The 16,814-nt window shown below is 40.4% G+C and overlaps 1 protein-coding gene across 1 annotated transcript; it reads right to left on the bottom strand.

Moving 5' to 3' along the window:
• Nucleotides 1-5,772: 5,772 nt before the first annotated feature.
• On the bottom strand, nt 5,773-12,383 carry CBR4 (carbonyl reductase 4). Its single transcript, XM_066317616.1, has 6 exons — nt 12,342-12,383; nt 10,305-10,446; nt 9,647-9,767; nt 9,045-9,181; nt 8,320-8,454; nt 5,773-6,962 (listed from the first exon to the last, which is right to left on the bottom strand). The coding sequence occupies exons 2-6, from the start codon at nt 10,444-10,446 to the stop codon at nt 6,784-6,786; spliced, it is 714 nt and encodes a 237-aa protein (XP_066173713.1). The 5' UTR covers nt 12,342-12,383; the 3' UTR covers nt 5,773-6,783.
• Between the last annotated feature and the right edge of the window lie 4,431 nt (nt 12,384-16,814).

Here is a 16,814-nt window from a genome sequence, read left to right as displayed (position 1 = left end):
AGTGTGTGTGTAATGATACCAAATGAGCTTTGGTGGCTTTTACCAGTGTTGTCTCACTGCATTGGAAACCAACATACTCAGACTGGCAGTTTTGTTACCTACAATGAACAAAACACATCCCAGACCTTAACAGATACGAGCTGTTAATATAAAAATAAAACCATAAAATACCAGAATAGTTGTGATTATAGTCATGCTGATCCAAAGATGTCTGGCAAAGTACGGGTAGCATTTTTTACTAACAGACATCTACAGCAAAAAAGGAACCTTTTGCATATGATCTGAAATTGAACACAATGTGTATGTGAAAATTAAATACAACTTGGGACATACCAGAGTTCTTACTTCTTCAGGCACTAAGCACACCCAGTGACTTCTCTCCACAATCACACTTGACCTGCCTTTTCAAACACTGGTTAACTGAATCAAGTGGGTGCACCTGGCCTTGAAGAGTTCATTTTTCATTTGCTTTACTTAAATGAACTACACTGTTCTTCCAGAAAAAGAATTGCAACAGGCAATATATATTTCAGGATCATGCAATACAACCTCACAGTGTGCAACACATCAAAGTAGGAAAATTTGTCTTACAGCAATAAATAATCATTGCAATGTATGTTTTAACTGTAAGTAATAATGTAACTAAGAGATTTTGCAGGCTGGGATTTAGATATCCACTTTCTATCCAAATTTCACTATCTCAGTAGGAAATCCTTTTCATCTTTAAAAGTCATGCCTTACAACCCCCAAGCTGCTCAGGATATATGTAACTGGATTTTACAAAACCAGTAACAGGGATACCAGCCATCAGCTTTGCATCTACACAAGCAACTCCACTTCCCTAAAACAATACAGGTTTACTCGCCAAGTCATTGCCAATACAATAATGCCTTAGGATAGACTGCCCTCCAGAGGCCACGGTGAAATCTCTTCACGGGCTACAACCCGAACTCACTCAGCATGCACCTTCTCAGCCAACACTATATACATCTGTTACCGCAGTCTGCAAAAGCCGTTCCCCACCAGAGCTCCTCCACACAGCTGTAATATGTTAAAAAATCCCAAACCAAAACCACCTCATGAACATTTTATGTGTCCTGCTACAAACTTTTACTGACAATAATCAAGAATCACAGATGGCTTGGGTTGGAAGGAACCCTAAAGATTATCTAGTTCAAGCCCTCTGCCATGGGCAGGGACACCTCCCACTAGACTATGTTGCTCAGAGCCCCATCTAACCCATCAACTGCAACAGATGCTTCAACAGCAAGAGAAGACTGTGTTAGACTACAGCAAATTCTATGTTACAAGCAGACTTCTTTAGAGAATAGCAGAAGTAAGGCTCCAGTGACCTACCTAGTACAAAAGATGAAAAAAAAAAAAAAATCCATCATCTTCCCAAACATTACGACAATGCAGAGAAGACATACAAAACAATTAACTTTCTATGTCCACAATGTGCTTCAAACCCCAGAACATGCAAATCACACTACCTATGAACTTTGAACTGAATCAAACTCAAAACCAACAGAAGAACAATTTTAGGTTTCCTAACTTGGCAGTGACAAGGCAGATCACAGAAATGAGTAAATAGTGCAGTACACAACCTTCTTTTAGCAAGGATATCCTCTCTGAAGCAGGAAACCAGCTGAGTAAAAACTCAAACCAATAATTATGGGTGAGTCAGAAAGAGAGCTGCTGTATAAGAGGACTGAATTAAATGACAGCTGCAAAAGCAGCCACCCTCAAATCATGCCTTGATAGTGTCTTTAAAAATGCTGTGGTGGCAGTGAAAGGCCATGTAGAAACCAGGGACATGGGGTGGAGCAAGAGAAAAGATCTGGAATAAAACACAGAGTAAGGTGAAGACCAGACTTGCACTGCAGCCTTCTTTAAATGCTCCCAAGACTAGGTGGATGAGGCCAGGGTTCAATGCATGCCTGAAAAAACAGTTGGAGGAAGAGGACTACAGATTCTTTAGAAACTGCAGAAACATGAAGTAGTAGGAATCCATAAAATAATCAGTTCTGAAAGAGAAATAAAAGGCAAAAAAAATGTTGGTACATAAGAGATTAGAGGAGAGTTTAAAGCAACATAGTGGGTGAAGAAACATCAGATGGTAAGAGCACATTCTCCCACTTCCATGAGGAATGGAGTCACAGAAACTACGCACTTCTAGTAAGATATTGAACTGAAGTTTTCAAAATTCAATTGAGAAATGACTGTAAGTAATTTGTGCGTGTGAAGTGCACAGTCTGACTCACAAACAGCCACATGCAAAAAAACCCAAACATTTATATACAGTTTGCTATAAATGCCAGCAGCACACGATGTAAAGCCCGAATGTCTACTTTTAATCAAGGACAGTGACAAAACATACTAGAAATATGACAGAAGATAAAAAAGTAAGATATTGATACAAAATATATAGAAGAGTCATAAAAGTAAACATCAATATATGAAATCATCCAATCAAATACTGAATTTCCAAACCTAGCAAGGTAAACTGTTACTGGACAGTATTGGTATCTAGCATTAAGATGGTGGCCATAGCTATGACATCTGAGACGTCTAAGCCAGCAATGTAACTGTGATGACAGACAGCAATCGTGACTATGTTGGATAAATGTCACACTGAAGAGGCCAAGATCACTTTTTTAATATATTCTTCTTCATGCAGCTGATCAGGCCCACCCAACTCTGGCTGTGGTAACCCTGACTGTACAAAGCCTGAGCCAAAATGCTATTTTCAAATAGTGATTTTTTAATGGTGACTTTTATTTCTGTAAGTCAACTGACCAAGTTTATTAATAAAGACAGAAGTCCACTACCACAGACTTCCACAAAAAAGAAGCATTATATAATAAGAAAATATTTAAATTAAGCCAAAAAGACAAGTCAAAATTAAGATGCAGTGCCCAATGACAACACTAAGATTGAATGTACTGAACTTCAGTACAATGACTTTACACACCTCAAATTAAATCCATTTTCGTGAGGAGGGGGAACCTCCTAGCATTTCAACATATTAACCTTTGTAAAACCAACAGTCTATCTTTAGGAGTCAAATGGAATCAGTCAATGAATTTACAGCGACTGTAACATTTACAGCCAGATCAGAGTGCTGAGGAATAATCTGCAAAAGAGCATTGACAGTGACCAGCACCCCAGGAACAGGAGCCGTGCCTGTGCAAGGCAAGCAGATGATCAAAGTAAAAAGCAAAGTGGTCAGGGAAGGAAAGACCACTGAGGAAAAAAAATCCCCAGACTTTGAACAAATCCCCGTGATCACTTTTTGGTACAATTCAGGAACTTGAGGAGAACCTTCACAGGGAACTCGTTGAAGGTTTTAGTCCTCAGAGCAAAATATCAGGAGAGGTTACAAAGGAAAAAGGGACAAATGAAGGAAGATGGGGACTATCACTCCCCAGTTCTAAAAGAAACCAAGTAACTGCAGCATGAAACTTCTGAGTGTAACCTGCCTCATTATCAAGGGACTGGAAGCTGGCAAAAGTGACAGCAAGTTTCTGTGACTTCAGTGCGTGGAAGGACCACTTGCTTTTTAAGTGATTCCAGAGGGATCCAGGGAACTAACGACTACTTGTATTTTTCTATACACAGCAAAGTGCCAGAAACTATTCTAAAGCTAAGAAAGCAACAGGATAAACATACGCAGTTGCTTTTGTGAAGGAAAGTCATGTTTGATAAACATTTTAGAGTTCTTCTAAAGAAGAACTTAAAAGAGATGAGAGTACGGAGATCTAATAATGGTGCATGCTTGAAATTCTAAAAGGCACCTGACACATTCCCTTGCCAAAAACTATTAAAGCTGCTGTGCTGCCAAAAGAAGTTGCCATATCAGTAATTGTTTAAAGACAGAAGACAAAGGGCATGAATCAGCAGTTGTTCTTCCCTAAGAATGTGCAGTGCCAACAGAACACCTCAGTTCCTCTGTTGGGGCAGGGAAAGCACAACCTATTTCTAAGGATTCTGAAACAGCAGTTTCTGAATGCAACAGTGTACTCCAGTAACACTAAGTTACTGAAAATAACAAAGGGATTAAGGAATTTAAAAATTGCAGAATCATTTCACTGAGGAAATAGGTGTTAAAACTGTAGATATTTGAGAACAATTCATGCTGAAAAAAATACAAAAATTCAGACTTTTGTACATATATATGGAAATAGACTCCAAGTTGACTATTAATTATTTGGGACTGAGTTATTTTTCTGAAAATATAAGTGCAAAGGTTAGGAAAAAGCAAGACACTTAAGCATCACTTTTGGAAACAGTATAAAACAAAACATAGAACAATTTAATTTTTTTTAAATAGATCCACAGTGAATTCAGCAAGAAGTTCTACCAGTTGCTCCTTCCTTGAGAAAATGGAAAAGTAAAGCAAAATTCAACAAAGATACAAAAGAGCTCTCCAGCAATGTGCAATTAGAAGAAATATGACTCCTCAGTACAAAACGGACACAGTTAAGGCAGGCAGGGTAAGACAGAGGTCTACAAATTCAAAAGCAAAACAGAAAGAGCACCAGAGGGCTGTATTTAATGCTTGCAGGGTTCCCAGAGCTACCCACTGGTAGGTTCAAACATCCCAGCCACAAACTGGTGGAGGTACCAAAGTCTTCTAAGGAGACACATGCCTGATCTGTTACCTACCCTGCACATTCCCTACTTCACCTGTCTGGGACATCACACCAGGCCAGACAGGATCATGTTAACCAATTCTCAGTTCCAATTTACCAGTTCGAAGAAAAGAGGGGGAAAAAGCTTTTTAAAAGTATGATTTAAAGATCCCAACACTTCAGTCTGGTCCTATGGCAACAGCAATAATAAAAACATGGTATATTCTGGAACTTTAAAGAAATTACTCTGTGGCATGCTGAGATTCTTCTGACAACATTATTTCACATTATTTCAGGTTTTAATTGCAAATGTAAACTAAAAATTCCACTGCCAATAACTTATTTAACAGCTCCCTTACCCAAAAAAAAAAAAAAAATTAAAAAAAAATGGATAATAATTAGGGTCAGAACTCACTAACAGAAAATTATTTCTAGTTTCTTAGGTTTGGCTTTTGGTCAAGATATGTCTCACAGAGTTTGTTTTTAAAATACCAAGGACGGGTATAGGCAGCAGCCAAGTCACTGACATATTCCTACTTGACTTGTGAAAATGTACCAGCTGTCCTTCCTCACCTCTAGTGCCCTTGGAAAAAAATTCATATATTCTCTGGCCAACTCCTTCTATCAAGGAAAAACATAATTAGCACTTAGATATTTGGTGCAAAGACACACATGACACATAACAGTGATAACAGGAAGATAAGGACTCCTGGATGGATTACTTCTAGTGCTATTTTATATTCCAATGTGAGTAGCACAACCAACTGTAAAATCTCCTGATCATACATGTACTCCTTGTATTATTTCTCAATACATACCTGCAAGAAGCTTGAACATGCACTGTTTTCTGGCACAAAGACAAAATTTCTCAGCTGCACAAATGAAGACAATCTCCAACTTTAAAGAGTCAGTTATCATCAGCGAGATCTCTTCTTTCTGTACTGTGGCGTGTGCCAAGATGGGAAGTAATTTCAAAAGCTGAATCAACATCTGGATCATGATGCAATGAACAAGAGAGCTAAGAAATGAAGGTCCTGAACCACATTCATAGTTTTCTTCAGAGATAATAAAAACATAAATTATGAAAAATTACTTGAGCTCAATAGAAAAGCCTGAGGTCAAACATTTGGTAAGTTTTCAGCAAGACAGGAACACTCAGAATCATTTACATTATAATATAATTACTCTGCTTCAAAAGTTGCTTTAAATAAAATAAATGGCTATTTTATTGACTATACATACATATGAGGGAGCATCAACTTAACAGCTGAACTGAGTATTCATGAAGATACAGAGCAAAACACAAAACACGTTAACTTCATGCTCTGGAAGTGATACATGTTCTAAACATCTACTGAGTCCTTGCAAAGTGTCTTACACAGCAAGGTCTGCAGCTGCAGTGTTCAGCAGCGAGTGTGCAGCTCAAGCTGAGAATATGACAGGATTAGCAGTGCTCAAGCAGTCCTTTGATGGGCACACACAAGAGCCACTGGATTGAGTGAGTACTGTACATATATTCAGGCATGGAACCGAGTAGGCTTTGTCTTTATAAAAACACACTGCATATAATTAAATCTTCCAAAGATTTAATTCAGGTATGCTGAAGATCTAGAAGTTCCTAGCTTTGTAGTGTTAGGTACAAACAAACAAAGCTCAAAGGAAACTCCTTGCTACTTTGTAGGTACTAACTGATAAGAATGCCAAACTATGCAGTTTATAATCTTTGCCTTACTTGAAAAACTTGATGCAATCCTACCTGCCACCCAATAAACATGTCTCTGCACTTTATTAACCTTTGTGTAACATAATGCAAATAAAATCTCATTCTATCTCAAATTAGAAAACAGGAGTTTATAAAAATAAAGTGCTTTAAAAATGTATCAGCACATTATTAAAGCTATCACTGTATCAAAACCAGATCTTTTTCAAATTGTTTCATACACAGACTTTGTAATACCAAACAGACTCTTTCAGGCAGCTAAACACACACATTGCACTTCACTGCTGCCCAATTTCTCCTCTGACTAAATAAGACGAAGTCAATTATGTACATCAATCTTCAAACGATTTCCAACCCTCTCCCTTTATTTAGTATATATTTATATATTACCATCATGACATTAAAGCAGTCATTTATTCGAGGTAATACTTAGGTCATAAGGTGCAAGCCTCCATCTACAACCAGAACACTCCCTGTTACATATTGGGATTCTAGAAGAAAGACAACAGCTTGTGCAACTTCATGAGGCTCTCCAAATCTTCCAAGGAGAATTGCTTTCTTCAACTGATCTTCTTCCAAATGAGCTGTCATCTCTGTGCGAATAAAGCCTAAGAGCAGAGAGATATATGAAGGGTTATCTAACCTTTGACTAAATTTATCCAGTCGATTTCCCAATGAATCTTACAAAGTGAAATCTAGTACCAGGATTCAGCAGCAGCTACCATTCTCCAAAGTCTCCCAAAGCAGCCCACATCATTTGATGGCCAAGACCACTATTTTACCTAACCAATAAAATACCTTTCCATTTTGGAAGCAGTGACACAATAATCAAAATGCAGAGATCTACAGAAGTGCATTTAAAAAACACAAACAAAACCAAACAACCAAACAAGAAAGGGTAACTATAATTCAGTCCAAAAACTATATTTAATAGCACTTTTATGAGAGACAAAATATACTCATCTCACCAAAACATTCTCAATTAAAACATGAGCACAAAATGTCTGGCAACAAACCCTCTCAGACTTTAAAATGTTTGCATTTTATTTTAGAACTTATGGCAGTGCTTGCATAGTTTCTATTAGAGCATTCATTTGAAGAATAACTCTTGACATTTTTGAAGGACCATTTTTACAATTTTCCATTTTCTGAGATTTGGCATTCCTACTGCTGCACGACTCTACAAACAAGCTGCAGCTTTATAAAAAGCTGATCTTACCTGCTTTCTAGCTGCCATCAAGAAGGGAAAGTGCTTTCTACTGTAAAACTCTGCCCCTTTATGATGGCTGTGGATGAGCTACTCAACTCACTAAAGAATTAAAGTATTTTTCCTGCCTAATTCAGAATCTGAACACATTCATGCAGAATTCTGAAAGGCATCAGAAATAGTAGAAGGTGAGCAGCAGTGAACACCATTATGAGTGGAAAAATTCAGAAGATACAGAAGGGATTTTCCTTAAGGGTGGCAGTTTGCTTGAACTAGATCATCTTATGAAATCACAGCCTTTACTCACAGAAATAACTTTCAAGATTCCCTCCTTTTTACTACAGAAACACAGGGGTGCTTTTATGACAGCTTTCTCATGGTCTACCATGTTTCCCTACTAACAAACAAAATTCTCCAGTTGGAGACAAGGGTAGCTCTCTGTCTCTAATTAGATCTAATCCCTCCATCTGCAAGGACAGCAAGTTTTGAAGAAGAAACAATGAAAAAAAAAAGATGTTTATTATGGATCGAGGAATGGGTAGACTCACTCTTCCAAATTTCTCAGTGTTCCTTAAAAAGACTGAAGGCTTTCTAAAATTTATCATACTTAAAACATACAAAAGACATTAAAAATATTTATATACAAAGCTAAAGAAAATAACAGAAGTTTGTCTTAAGTTACTTTCAGAGTAGAAGAAATAGCCACAGTCTTAGTGAATTGCAACAGTCAAGGGTGCAGGAATTCCTCAAAAACTAACCTGGAGCAACAACGTTGACTCGAATTTGCTTTTTTGCTACTTCTTTAGCAAGAGAGCGTGAAAATCCAACTAATCCTGCTTTGGTAGCACTATACACACTTTGACCAGAGTTGCCTTTCAGTCCTACAATACTCCCTAAAATAAAGAAACATCAAAGAGAAGATTAAATGGGTAACTTGAAATGTTGTACTAGCTTTGTCATTTTGGTTTTAAACTTGGAATGAAAAATGACATCACAAGGAAAGAGTAAAATATGCGTAACTTCATGCAATTTAGCATGCTAGGATAAGCAAATCTCCCCATTAGCTGTGATTTTTGTACAATCCATGTATCTATGCTGACCGACAGGCACCAGGACAGTAAAATCAAAACTCTTCTAAAAAAAGTATCCTTGCTCAGATTAAATAAAGCAAGAAAGAAACTGACTGTACCTATCAATTCTTAGTTAACAGCCAGCAGCTGGCAGATTTAGATGTTGAAAGAATTGGTTAAGAATAGCAAGGTTCTTTTTTTCAATAAAATATATTACTGAAAAAAGCTATCTAGAAGTTGCTGAAATTACACAAAAGAATAAGCATTCATAAAGAAATGCTAAATATAGAATGTCTAAATACAAGGAAAAGGAAAATAAGTAAATTGTAACAAGTAATGTAGTATGTTATACCTGCTAAATATTTCTAGAAGACTAGTACACAGAACTCCACCGGCTTACACAAGCAACTTACCTATATTGACAATAGCACCTCCCTGTTGTTGAATCATGACCTTTACAGCAGCTTTGCATGTCAACATTGTTCCCAAAAGGTTAGTGTGAATCTGGGCTATCATATCTTCAGTCTTGGTTCTCAATAACAAACCGTCCCTGGCAAACCAACCAAAAAAAACCAAAGAATTGACTGAACAACCCCCTGATCATGTTTACTCATAAAAATAGACTGTTGGACAGAATATTAATGGGGGTGTGGTTCCGTACATTCAAGCATTCAAAATGACAACGCTGCAAGAACTTCAAACAGCAAAAAACACGTTAGCCATGTTTCTGGCCACAGAGCCTCTTTTGCAGAGCCGTATCAGGCACTGGTTTAGACCATTCTGGGGAAAAATGTGGAAGAACGGAGGGGGATCTCAAACTCAGAATGCAGAAACTACAATGAAAGCTTATAATCTGTTAGCATTTTACTGCCATCAGGAACAAAATACTGGCAAGCACTTATTGTTTTCAGATGTGCTCATTAGCAGCACTTTTACTAAGCACAAAGGGCCAGAGCACCTTCCCGTGAGCTGCCTTCATCTAGAATTACCTATAGTCTTGGAAAGAGTAACCAACCTGTTGATCCCAGCTGCATTAACCAAGTAGTTAATGGGACCCAAATTCCTCTGCACCTCCTCAAAAGTCTTTTGGACTTCTCGTTCACTGGATACATCACAGCTAAGTGCCAGATGTCCTGCTGTATTGAAATATATATAATGTCAAAATAAACAGTCAAAGCTGTATTTAATTCATAAACCTTCTTCAGAATGTATGAACTCAGTTGCAAGACAGATGTGGAACTAGTTATAATTTAAGGAACCCATTGAATCCCCAGACAATCAAACAAAGATGATTTTCAAGCATTGTATTCATTAGTTACGTGACAATTCCTTGGTTTATATTTTTTTGCCTTTTGAAATCGGAAGTTCAGCATGAGCAGACTGGTCTCAGTTCTGGCTTGTTCAGGGGCTGAGGATGACTCAATTCACATCACCTCTATTGTGACCCCAAAAAATTCGATTCATCTTAAAACCCCCATCATGCAGATAAAACAGATAACCTACTTTGTCAACGAGAGTTGTGAAAACAAACTCATACCAATACAGCTGGCTTTTTAATACTTCTTAGTCTTTATTTTCCTTTTCATCTAGTTAAACTGGGAGGGAGTTTGCTATTTTCACAAGTCACCTCTGCAGGGAGCAGTGAGGAGATAACTGCCCAGCAGCATACGTACCACCAAGGCCACGGGCAGTGCTCTGGGCCACGTCCAGGTTCCGAGCAATGATGGCCAGGCGGCAGCCCTTCTGTGCCAGGAGCTCTGCCACAGCTCTGCCTATCCCACGGGATCCTCCAAAAACAGCACACACCTTGCCCATCTTCAAAAGAATTCACAGACTGCAAATAAACCATCAACTTCATGTCCAGTACAGCAAGACAGTAACTGCTGTTCTTATCAACATCACAGCCTTTACCTGTTCATAGCAATTTGTAACAGTGGGTTATAGCATTAGTGATTTGGTTTTCATCCATACATACATATTCATTTTTTATTCAAAATCAACAGCTGAACTAGATTAGACACCATTTCTACAAATGAAAGTTAATTCTTAAATATTTCTGAACTATTAAAAAAACCCCATGCATATAATCTAGCATTCCAATACTAGAGTGATGGTAACTCTTATTCAATTAAAGAATTGTATGATTTATGTACCTAAAGGCCATAATGTATCATTCAGCTGCTCATTCAAAGCTGATGTGCTGGTTGCATTTATATTGTTCTTGCAACCACTATTCTTGTGCTGCAGTCATTTAGCCTCAAGCTCTCACTCCATCCCAAGTATCTGTGTTGGACACCACCAGTGCAAATGTTACTGAGTATGATTTGAAACTGTTGTATTTACATTGGTTTCACACTGTCAGACTGTGTTTTACCGCTAGCCTGGGGTTTTTTGTTTCTGCTTTTGAAGAAAGAAAAAAAGGCTTTTTGAAACACAGAATTATTCTGAAGTAGCTAGCTTTGATGTTTAGAATGGAGTACACAAAGAAAGTACTTCTGTAGAATAATCTTTTAGTCTGCAAGCTCTAGAAACCAATCAGCTGTTTGGGATTTCCTGAGGTGACAGAGGCAGAATGCAAGCAATAATAATGAATCCTTTTTCCATACATTTGAATAAATCCTTTTTGAACCCAATTATGCTGTCTTCATCCCGAGGCAACGAGTTTTATTATTTGTGGGAAAGTACTTCCTTTTTTTCTTAATTTGCTTTCTGATTAGATAATTCTATGCGTTTCTCCTCATACCTTCCCCTTACTGTTTCCTCTCCACCTGTATCCTCTTCCAGGTCTATTCAGTTACTCCTACGCATGTGGAAGCTATTCAATATCTCACTAAAGAGTCCTTACCCTTGGCCTCACTGAGGTTTATTAAACCCTTCTGGATGAGAGATAATCAGAACGGCACATGGTACAAAGTGTACCAGGGCACCACCAACTCATACAGCTGATGATTTTGGTCTTCTGTGACAGTGTCTGAACAAGCAGACGGTCTGTCCTTTTCCCTCACAAAGTATTCGCAAATGCCTGAAACCAACCCACGCGTCTGCTTTCCCTGGCAAGTTCTCGGGGCACAGCAAGCCCCTGGGCATTAACCAGGCACTCGCCTCTGGGGCACAGGGCCTTTTGGCACCGCACTAATGTACGGTTTGCGCTTCAGCACAGACACGCCAGGCGGGCTCCAGAGTTGTCACTCGGGAGAAAAAAGTTGCCGCAGGAGTAATGACCCGCCGTTTCCTGGATAAATAACGGACGGGAAAACCAGGTATATTCGGAGCAAGAGGCTCACGCAAGTACCTCTATCACCTTTGCTCTTCTTTCAGAGCAAACCCTTTAACGCGTGACCCCGCGTCTGGGGCCGGCCCAAGGAGGGCACCTTTCAGCAAGGGCGAGCGGGTCCCCGCAGCCGTGCCTGCCGCAGCCCGGCGCCTCCTTCCTCCCCTCCTCGGGCCGTGCCGGCGGCGCGGCCGCTGCGGGCTCCTGCGGGCCCGGCTGCAGGTGGAGCCCTCGGCACGGACAGCGGGAAGCGCGCCGGCCGCGCCCGCGGGGGACGCCGGGACGCGCGACTCGTGCGCGCCGCCGGCGCCACGGTGGCAGCGCGGCCGCTCCGGGCCGTCCCTGCGTGTGCCCCCCGCCCCGGGCCGGGCGCGGGCTGCGCCTGCCGCCCCGCCACCGGAGCAGAACGGGAGAACGCGTTCCACGTGCGCTCCGGTACCTCCCGGCCGCTGGCTCGCTTCCCTCCCGCAGCGCGGCTCCCTCCCGGCCGGGCCCCTTCGCTCCGCGCTGGGCGCAGGCGTGCCGGAGAGCGGCGTGACGTCAGCGCCGGGGGCCGCGGGCCGGCGGGAGAAGGAGCGGGCCCGGGGCTGTGGGGCAAGGAGCCGGGCCCGGGGCTGTGGGGCCCGGAGATGTGGGAGAAGGAGCCGGGCCCGGGGCTGTGGGGCCCGGAGATGTGGGAGAAGGAGCCGGGCCCGGGGCTGTGGGGCCCGGGGCTGTGGGGCCCGGGGCTGTGGGGCCCGGGGCTGTGGGGCCCGGGGCTGTGGGAGAAGGAGCGGGCCCGGGGCTGTGGGGCTCGGGGATGTGGGAGAAGGAGCCGGGCCCGGGGCTCTGCGCTCGGGCTGCCCCTCTGCTTTCACCTCACCCCTGCCGCTCTGAAACTCCATTGTACAGCCTCCGGCGTGGAGCTGAAGCGCTCAGTCCTGTTACCCTCTTCCTGAACAAAAATATATACAATAACAGTTAGATGAACCAGGATTTTGTTTCTCTCATTTTCATGTATCCTTGCCCAAAAATCCCAAGGATTTTGAATGAGGCACCACTGTAGCAGAAGAGTTAAATTTCAAACGCTTTGAGATAGATAAGCCCAAAATACCGAAGCATCTGAAAAGAGTTCCTGTTCAGAAACCAAAGCAAACTTCATGATATGCAATTAAACTAGTATAAAACAACCTATTCTGTTATAACAGTAATGCTGTTTACACTTATGGCCTATGTCTGATGATGTGCTGAAGGGTTTTCTGTGGACTCTTAATTAAGTCATACACACTGAGTAAATTCTATCCCCTGAGGAATACTAAAAAAAGCTATCACAATTTTGTACAAGCGTACACTTCGGTTTTTTTTTTTTTTCCAGAAAAACCATCAAGTTATTATTAATTAATATTATAATTATTAGTTAATTACTAATACTAATTGCTGGTATTCTTTTCTGCAGAGTAATATGTTTAAGTCCTACTGGAATTTCTATGAGCAAAGTGGGATTGTAACTTCACACACTTCTTGCTTTTTACTTGAAAGGTGTTTTTCAGAATTTCAGATTATTAAGTGTTTCCAGGGAGCTGTAGAGCATTTAATAACATTAGTTCTATACATATAGGATTCTTCTTCCACAGATTATTCTTTACATATAGAAGAAAAAGCAGATTTAGGCATTGGCAAACAGATGAACATCTATAAGAAAAATAAAATTTTGTGAGCTATTGTGAGAATTAGTTTCTTTTAAAAAGTGTATTTAGATTGCAAGCATCTCTTTTCAAAAAAGTGAATGAGATTTTATGATACAATGGCATTTCAGAACATGCCATATTCTGAAAGCCTGGAGCTCCCAGTGATAAAGAACAGGCACTGACAGATGAGATTGTGACTCAGAATAGTCTCTGACCAAGACTTGTGGTACCTGGCATAATTAAGGACCAGGATAGCTTTTACTTCAAGTGAAGCTTATAAGCAAAGTTACACAGAGGGCAAAAAATTATCCTTAGTGATGTTTTCTGAAGATAGGCATACTACAGAGAAAATAACTATGAGCATTGCATTGTACAAGGACAGCAGCAGGCAGATTTTAAGTGAAAAAAATTATAAGTAGTTGTGACTTTACCTTATTTCCGGCACGTGTCCTCATCCATACAGCTGACCTACCCTCATAAAAGAGTTAAAGACTAACCTGTCCTGTACTGGTAAGATTTTGCTGACAGAGTAAGCATGAGTTTAGTTATGGGGGTTTTAAAGCGTGTCATAGCTGACAAAGTGAAATATCCTTTTCAAAAGTTCAGACAAGATCCTGTTTAATTCTTGTTCGTTAACTTTGTGTTTTAAACAAGATATGTGTTCATCCATTGGCCAGAGTGACATTATCCTTTTTTTCCAGATGCCTGGTTAAATCATGAGATCAGATTAAGCAGAGTTCATCTGAGCCAGTTTAGTCACACTGATTTCCCATTAAAGCTAGTGGAGCTAGTGGAGTGCAAGAGAGATCAGTGTCATAATGATTATCTCCCCCTTTTGAGGGAACAGTAGCTGATAAAAGAACCAAATCTGTAACAGCTAGTTCAATACTGTCATTATTATGCCTGGCTTACTATTACTGTGAAAATATAAGCTAAAAATTCTTGTCTCTCTGTCTATGTGACCATGTATACAAACACTTGGAACCTCTCCACAATGTACAAAATGATGCAGCTGTCTTTCCTCAAGCCTAAAGCATTCAGGCATTAAAAATACTCTTCCTAAGAGAGTTATTTATTCCTTAACATTTTTTAATCATTCTCCCATACAACCAACATACTGCTTTCAGGTAAAATATTCTCTACTAATATAGAATAAAACCAGAATATTCTCAAACAGGAAAGGATATTTAATGTATCCAACAGCATAAAAAGCATATCAGAGCAGAATAGCACAAAACGGGCCACTGTAACTGAGCTCCGCTCTATCAGGTATTTCATATTCCTCCTGAGTGTGATTTAAGGCAAGATTTACAGAGGAACTTGAGTCTAATTATTAACCACAGTGATGCTTGAATCTGTGGCCTCTTAAATTTCTGCCAAGAGTCACACATGAAAGAGCAATGCTGCTCTAATGTCCAGCGGCATTTTCATACTGTTCCCTGTACGGCTTGTGAAAGCATACCTCCCACATTACATGGGGTTTGTGTAAGGCCTGAGACAAAGCAACTGGAGAAGTGGCTGCACATGTGCTCAGTCCTGCTTGAAACAAAAGCCTGCTGGCTGGAGCACTTGGCTCCAAGAAAACCTGCTTTCAAGTCTCCTCCCTTACTGGAAACATGGTCACTAACTTCAGTTTCTCACCACTGAACAAGCTTGTCATAGACATCAGTCTGAAGTAGTTTCAGTTTATAGGAACAAGAACAAAAAATTAAAGTGGGCCAAGGAGATTTGACACTCGAGCCAGATGATTACTGTCCGGAAATGTAAAACCTTGGGGATTAAGCATCAATTGAAATCAACATTCAAGAAACTATTTTGCTTTTCAACTGGCGTATTAAAGATGACCTCCCTAGCTTAAGCAAATCTGATGATGGGGGCATGTATCTGGGATACAGGAGTCGTGGGCTTAGAACAGAATTAAGCCAGGGAAGGGCTTAAGAGGTTTCCTTCTTTCCAGGTCGAATGATAACTCAGTGGCAGGTCACACATGGCCATGCATTTCTTCCTCTAAAAAAAAGGGGGTATAACTGGACTAGGTTCCTTGTTTTAGGTGAGCTCTCAGAGCTTCTCATCATTTTCCACTTTGCCTGGACAGCTCAGCACTGAAGCTGCTGTCTCTTTTTGTTCCCTTTTCTTCAGGAATGCACTTGTCATTTACCTTGAGAAAAATCCGGTCTAGTTACTAATTTTATATTTTTATATATTCTGTATACACATATACAAACTATATAAATTAAGAACTAGCAAGTTTTGCAATTCCCAGATGTCTTTAATATGGCCTCAGTCTTCGAGGCAAGTGACACAAAGCTGAGATAAACTGCTGAGGAAAAATCCAACTGCCTTATTGTATGACAGAAAAAAACCCACCCCTTTCCCCCCAGTATTTTGCCACTCGGCAGACTTTTCCCAACCACACCTATTCAGATATTTAAGTGCCAAATTGCCACACTTTTGCTCTTAAGTGATCTTTTTTATGACACTGCAGTCTGTTTTGTTTTTCTGGACTATGCAAAATCTCTGCAATATTTGTTCTTGTGTGATAACAGTGAACTTTTATCATGCCTCCATGAAGTGGTTTTATACAGTTTAGGTACCTTTTCAAAAATTTGAAAACTTCTTAAGAAATTACTTCCTGGTACCTCTGTGAAAAATGTAACAGCTCTGTGAAAACTCAAAACACAGCACCAAAACCCAGAACAAAACAAAGCTATCAGAACCTTGGCAAATTACCTAATGTTTTCATATCCTCCTGGCTAAACAGGTTTTCCCACTACGACCAGGATTATTTCACACGTCAGCATGAGGCCCATGTTTGAGTTAGCACGGTCAGTGAACTGCTGCTGCTCCCTGTGAGAAGTCAGGCATTGCTGCTTCATCTGCTGCTGAAATGGAACACTTCACTTCCAGTGCTGCCCTGGGGCACCTGACACGTTAAACAGCCCCAAGATAACCCACCCCTGCAAAACTATTTTCAGGAAACTTGTTGCACATTCAGCCTTTGCCCACAACTCCTGTCCAGTCACAGACACTGTGGACTCCTACTGTGTATCAGTATGGGCAAATCCAAATTGTTGCCTGCTTTGGTCCTGTGATGCAGTCTCCTGGAAATTTACTGCATCTACTCATATTTACAGTCAGTAAACTGCATTGTTGAGAAGGGGGAAGGAGATAGGATGTTGGGAGAAGTGAGCAAATTCAATAAAGATGAGGGGGAATAAAGACATAAAGATTTGACCAAGTGATTT

The sequence above is a fragment of the Sylvia atricapilla genome, chromosome 4, assembly GCF_009819655.1.
Source record: "Sylvia atricapilla isolate bSylAtr1 chromosome 4, bSylAtr1.pri, whole genome shotgun sequence".
In the NCBI taxonomy this organism is placed as follows: domain Eukaryota; kingdom Metazoa; phylum Chordata; class Aves; order Passeriformes; family Sylviidae; genus Sylvia; species Sylvia atricapilla.
This window is presented reverse-complemented; position numbering and strand designations above follow the sequence as displayed.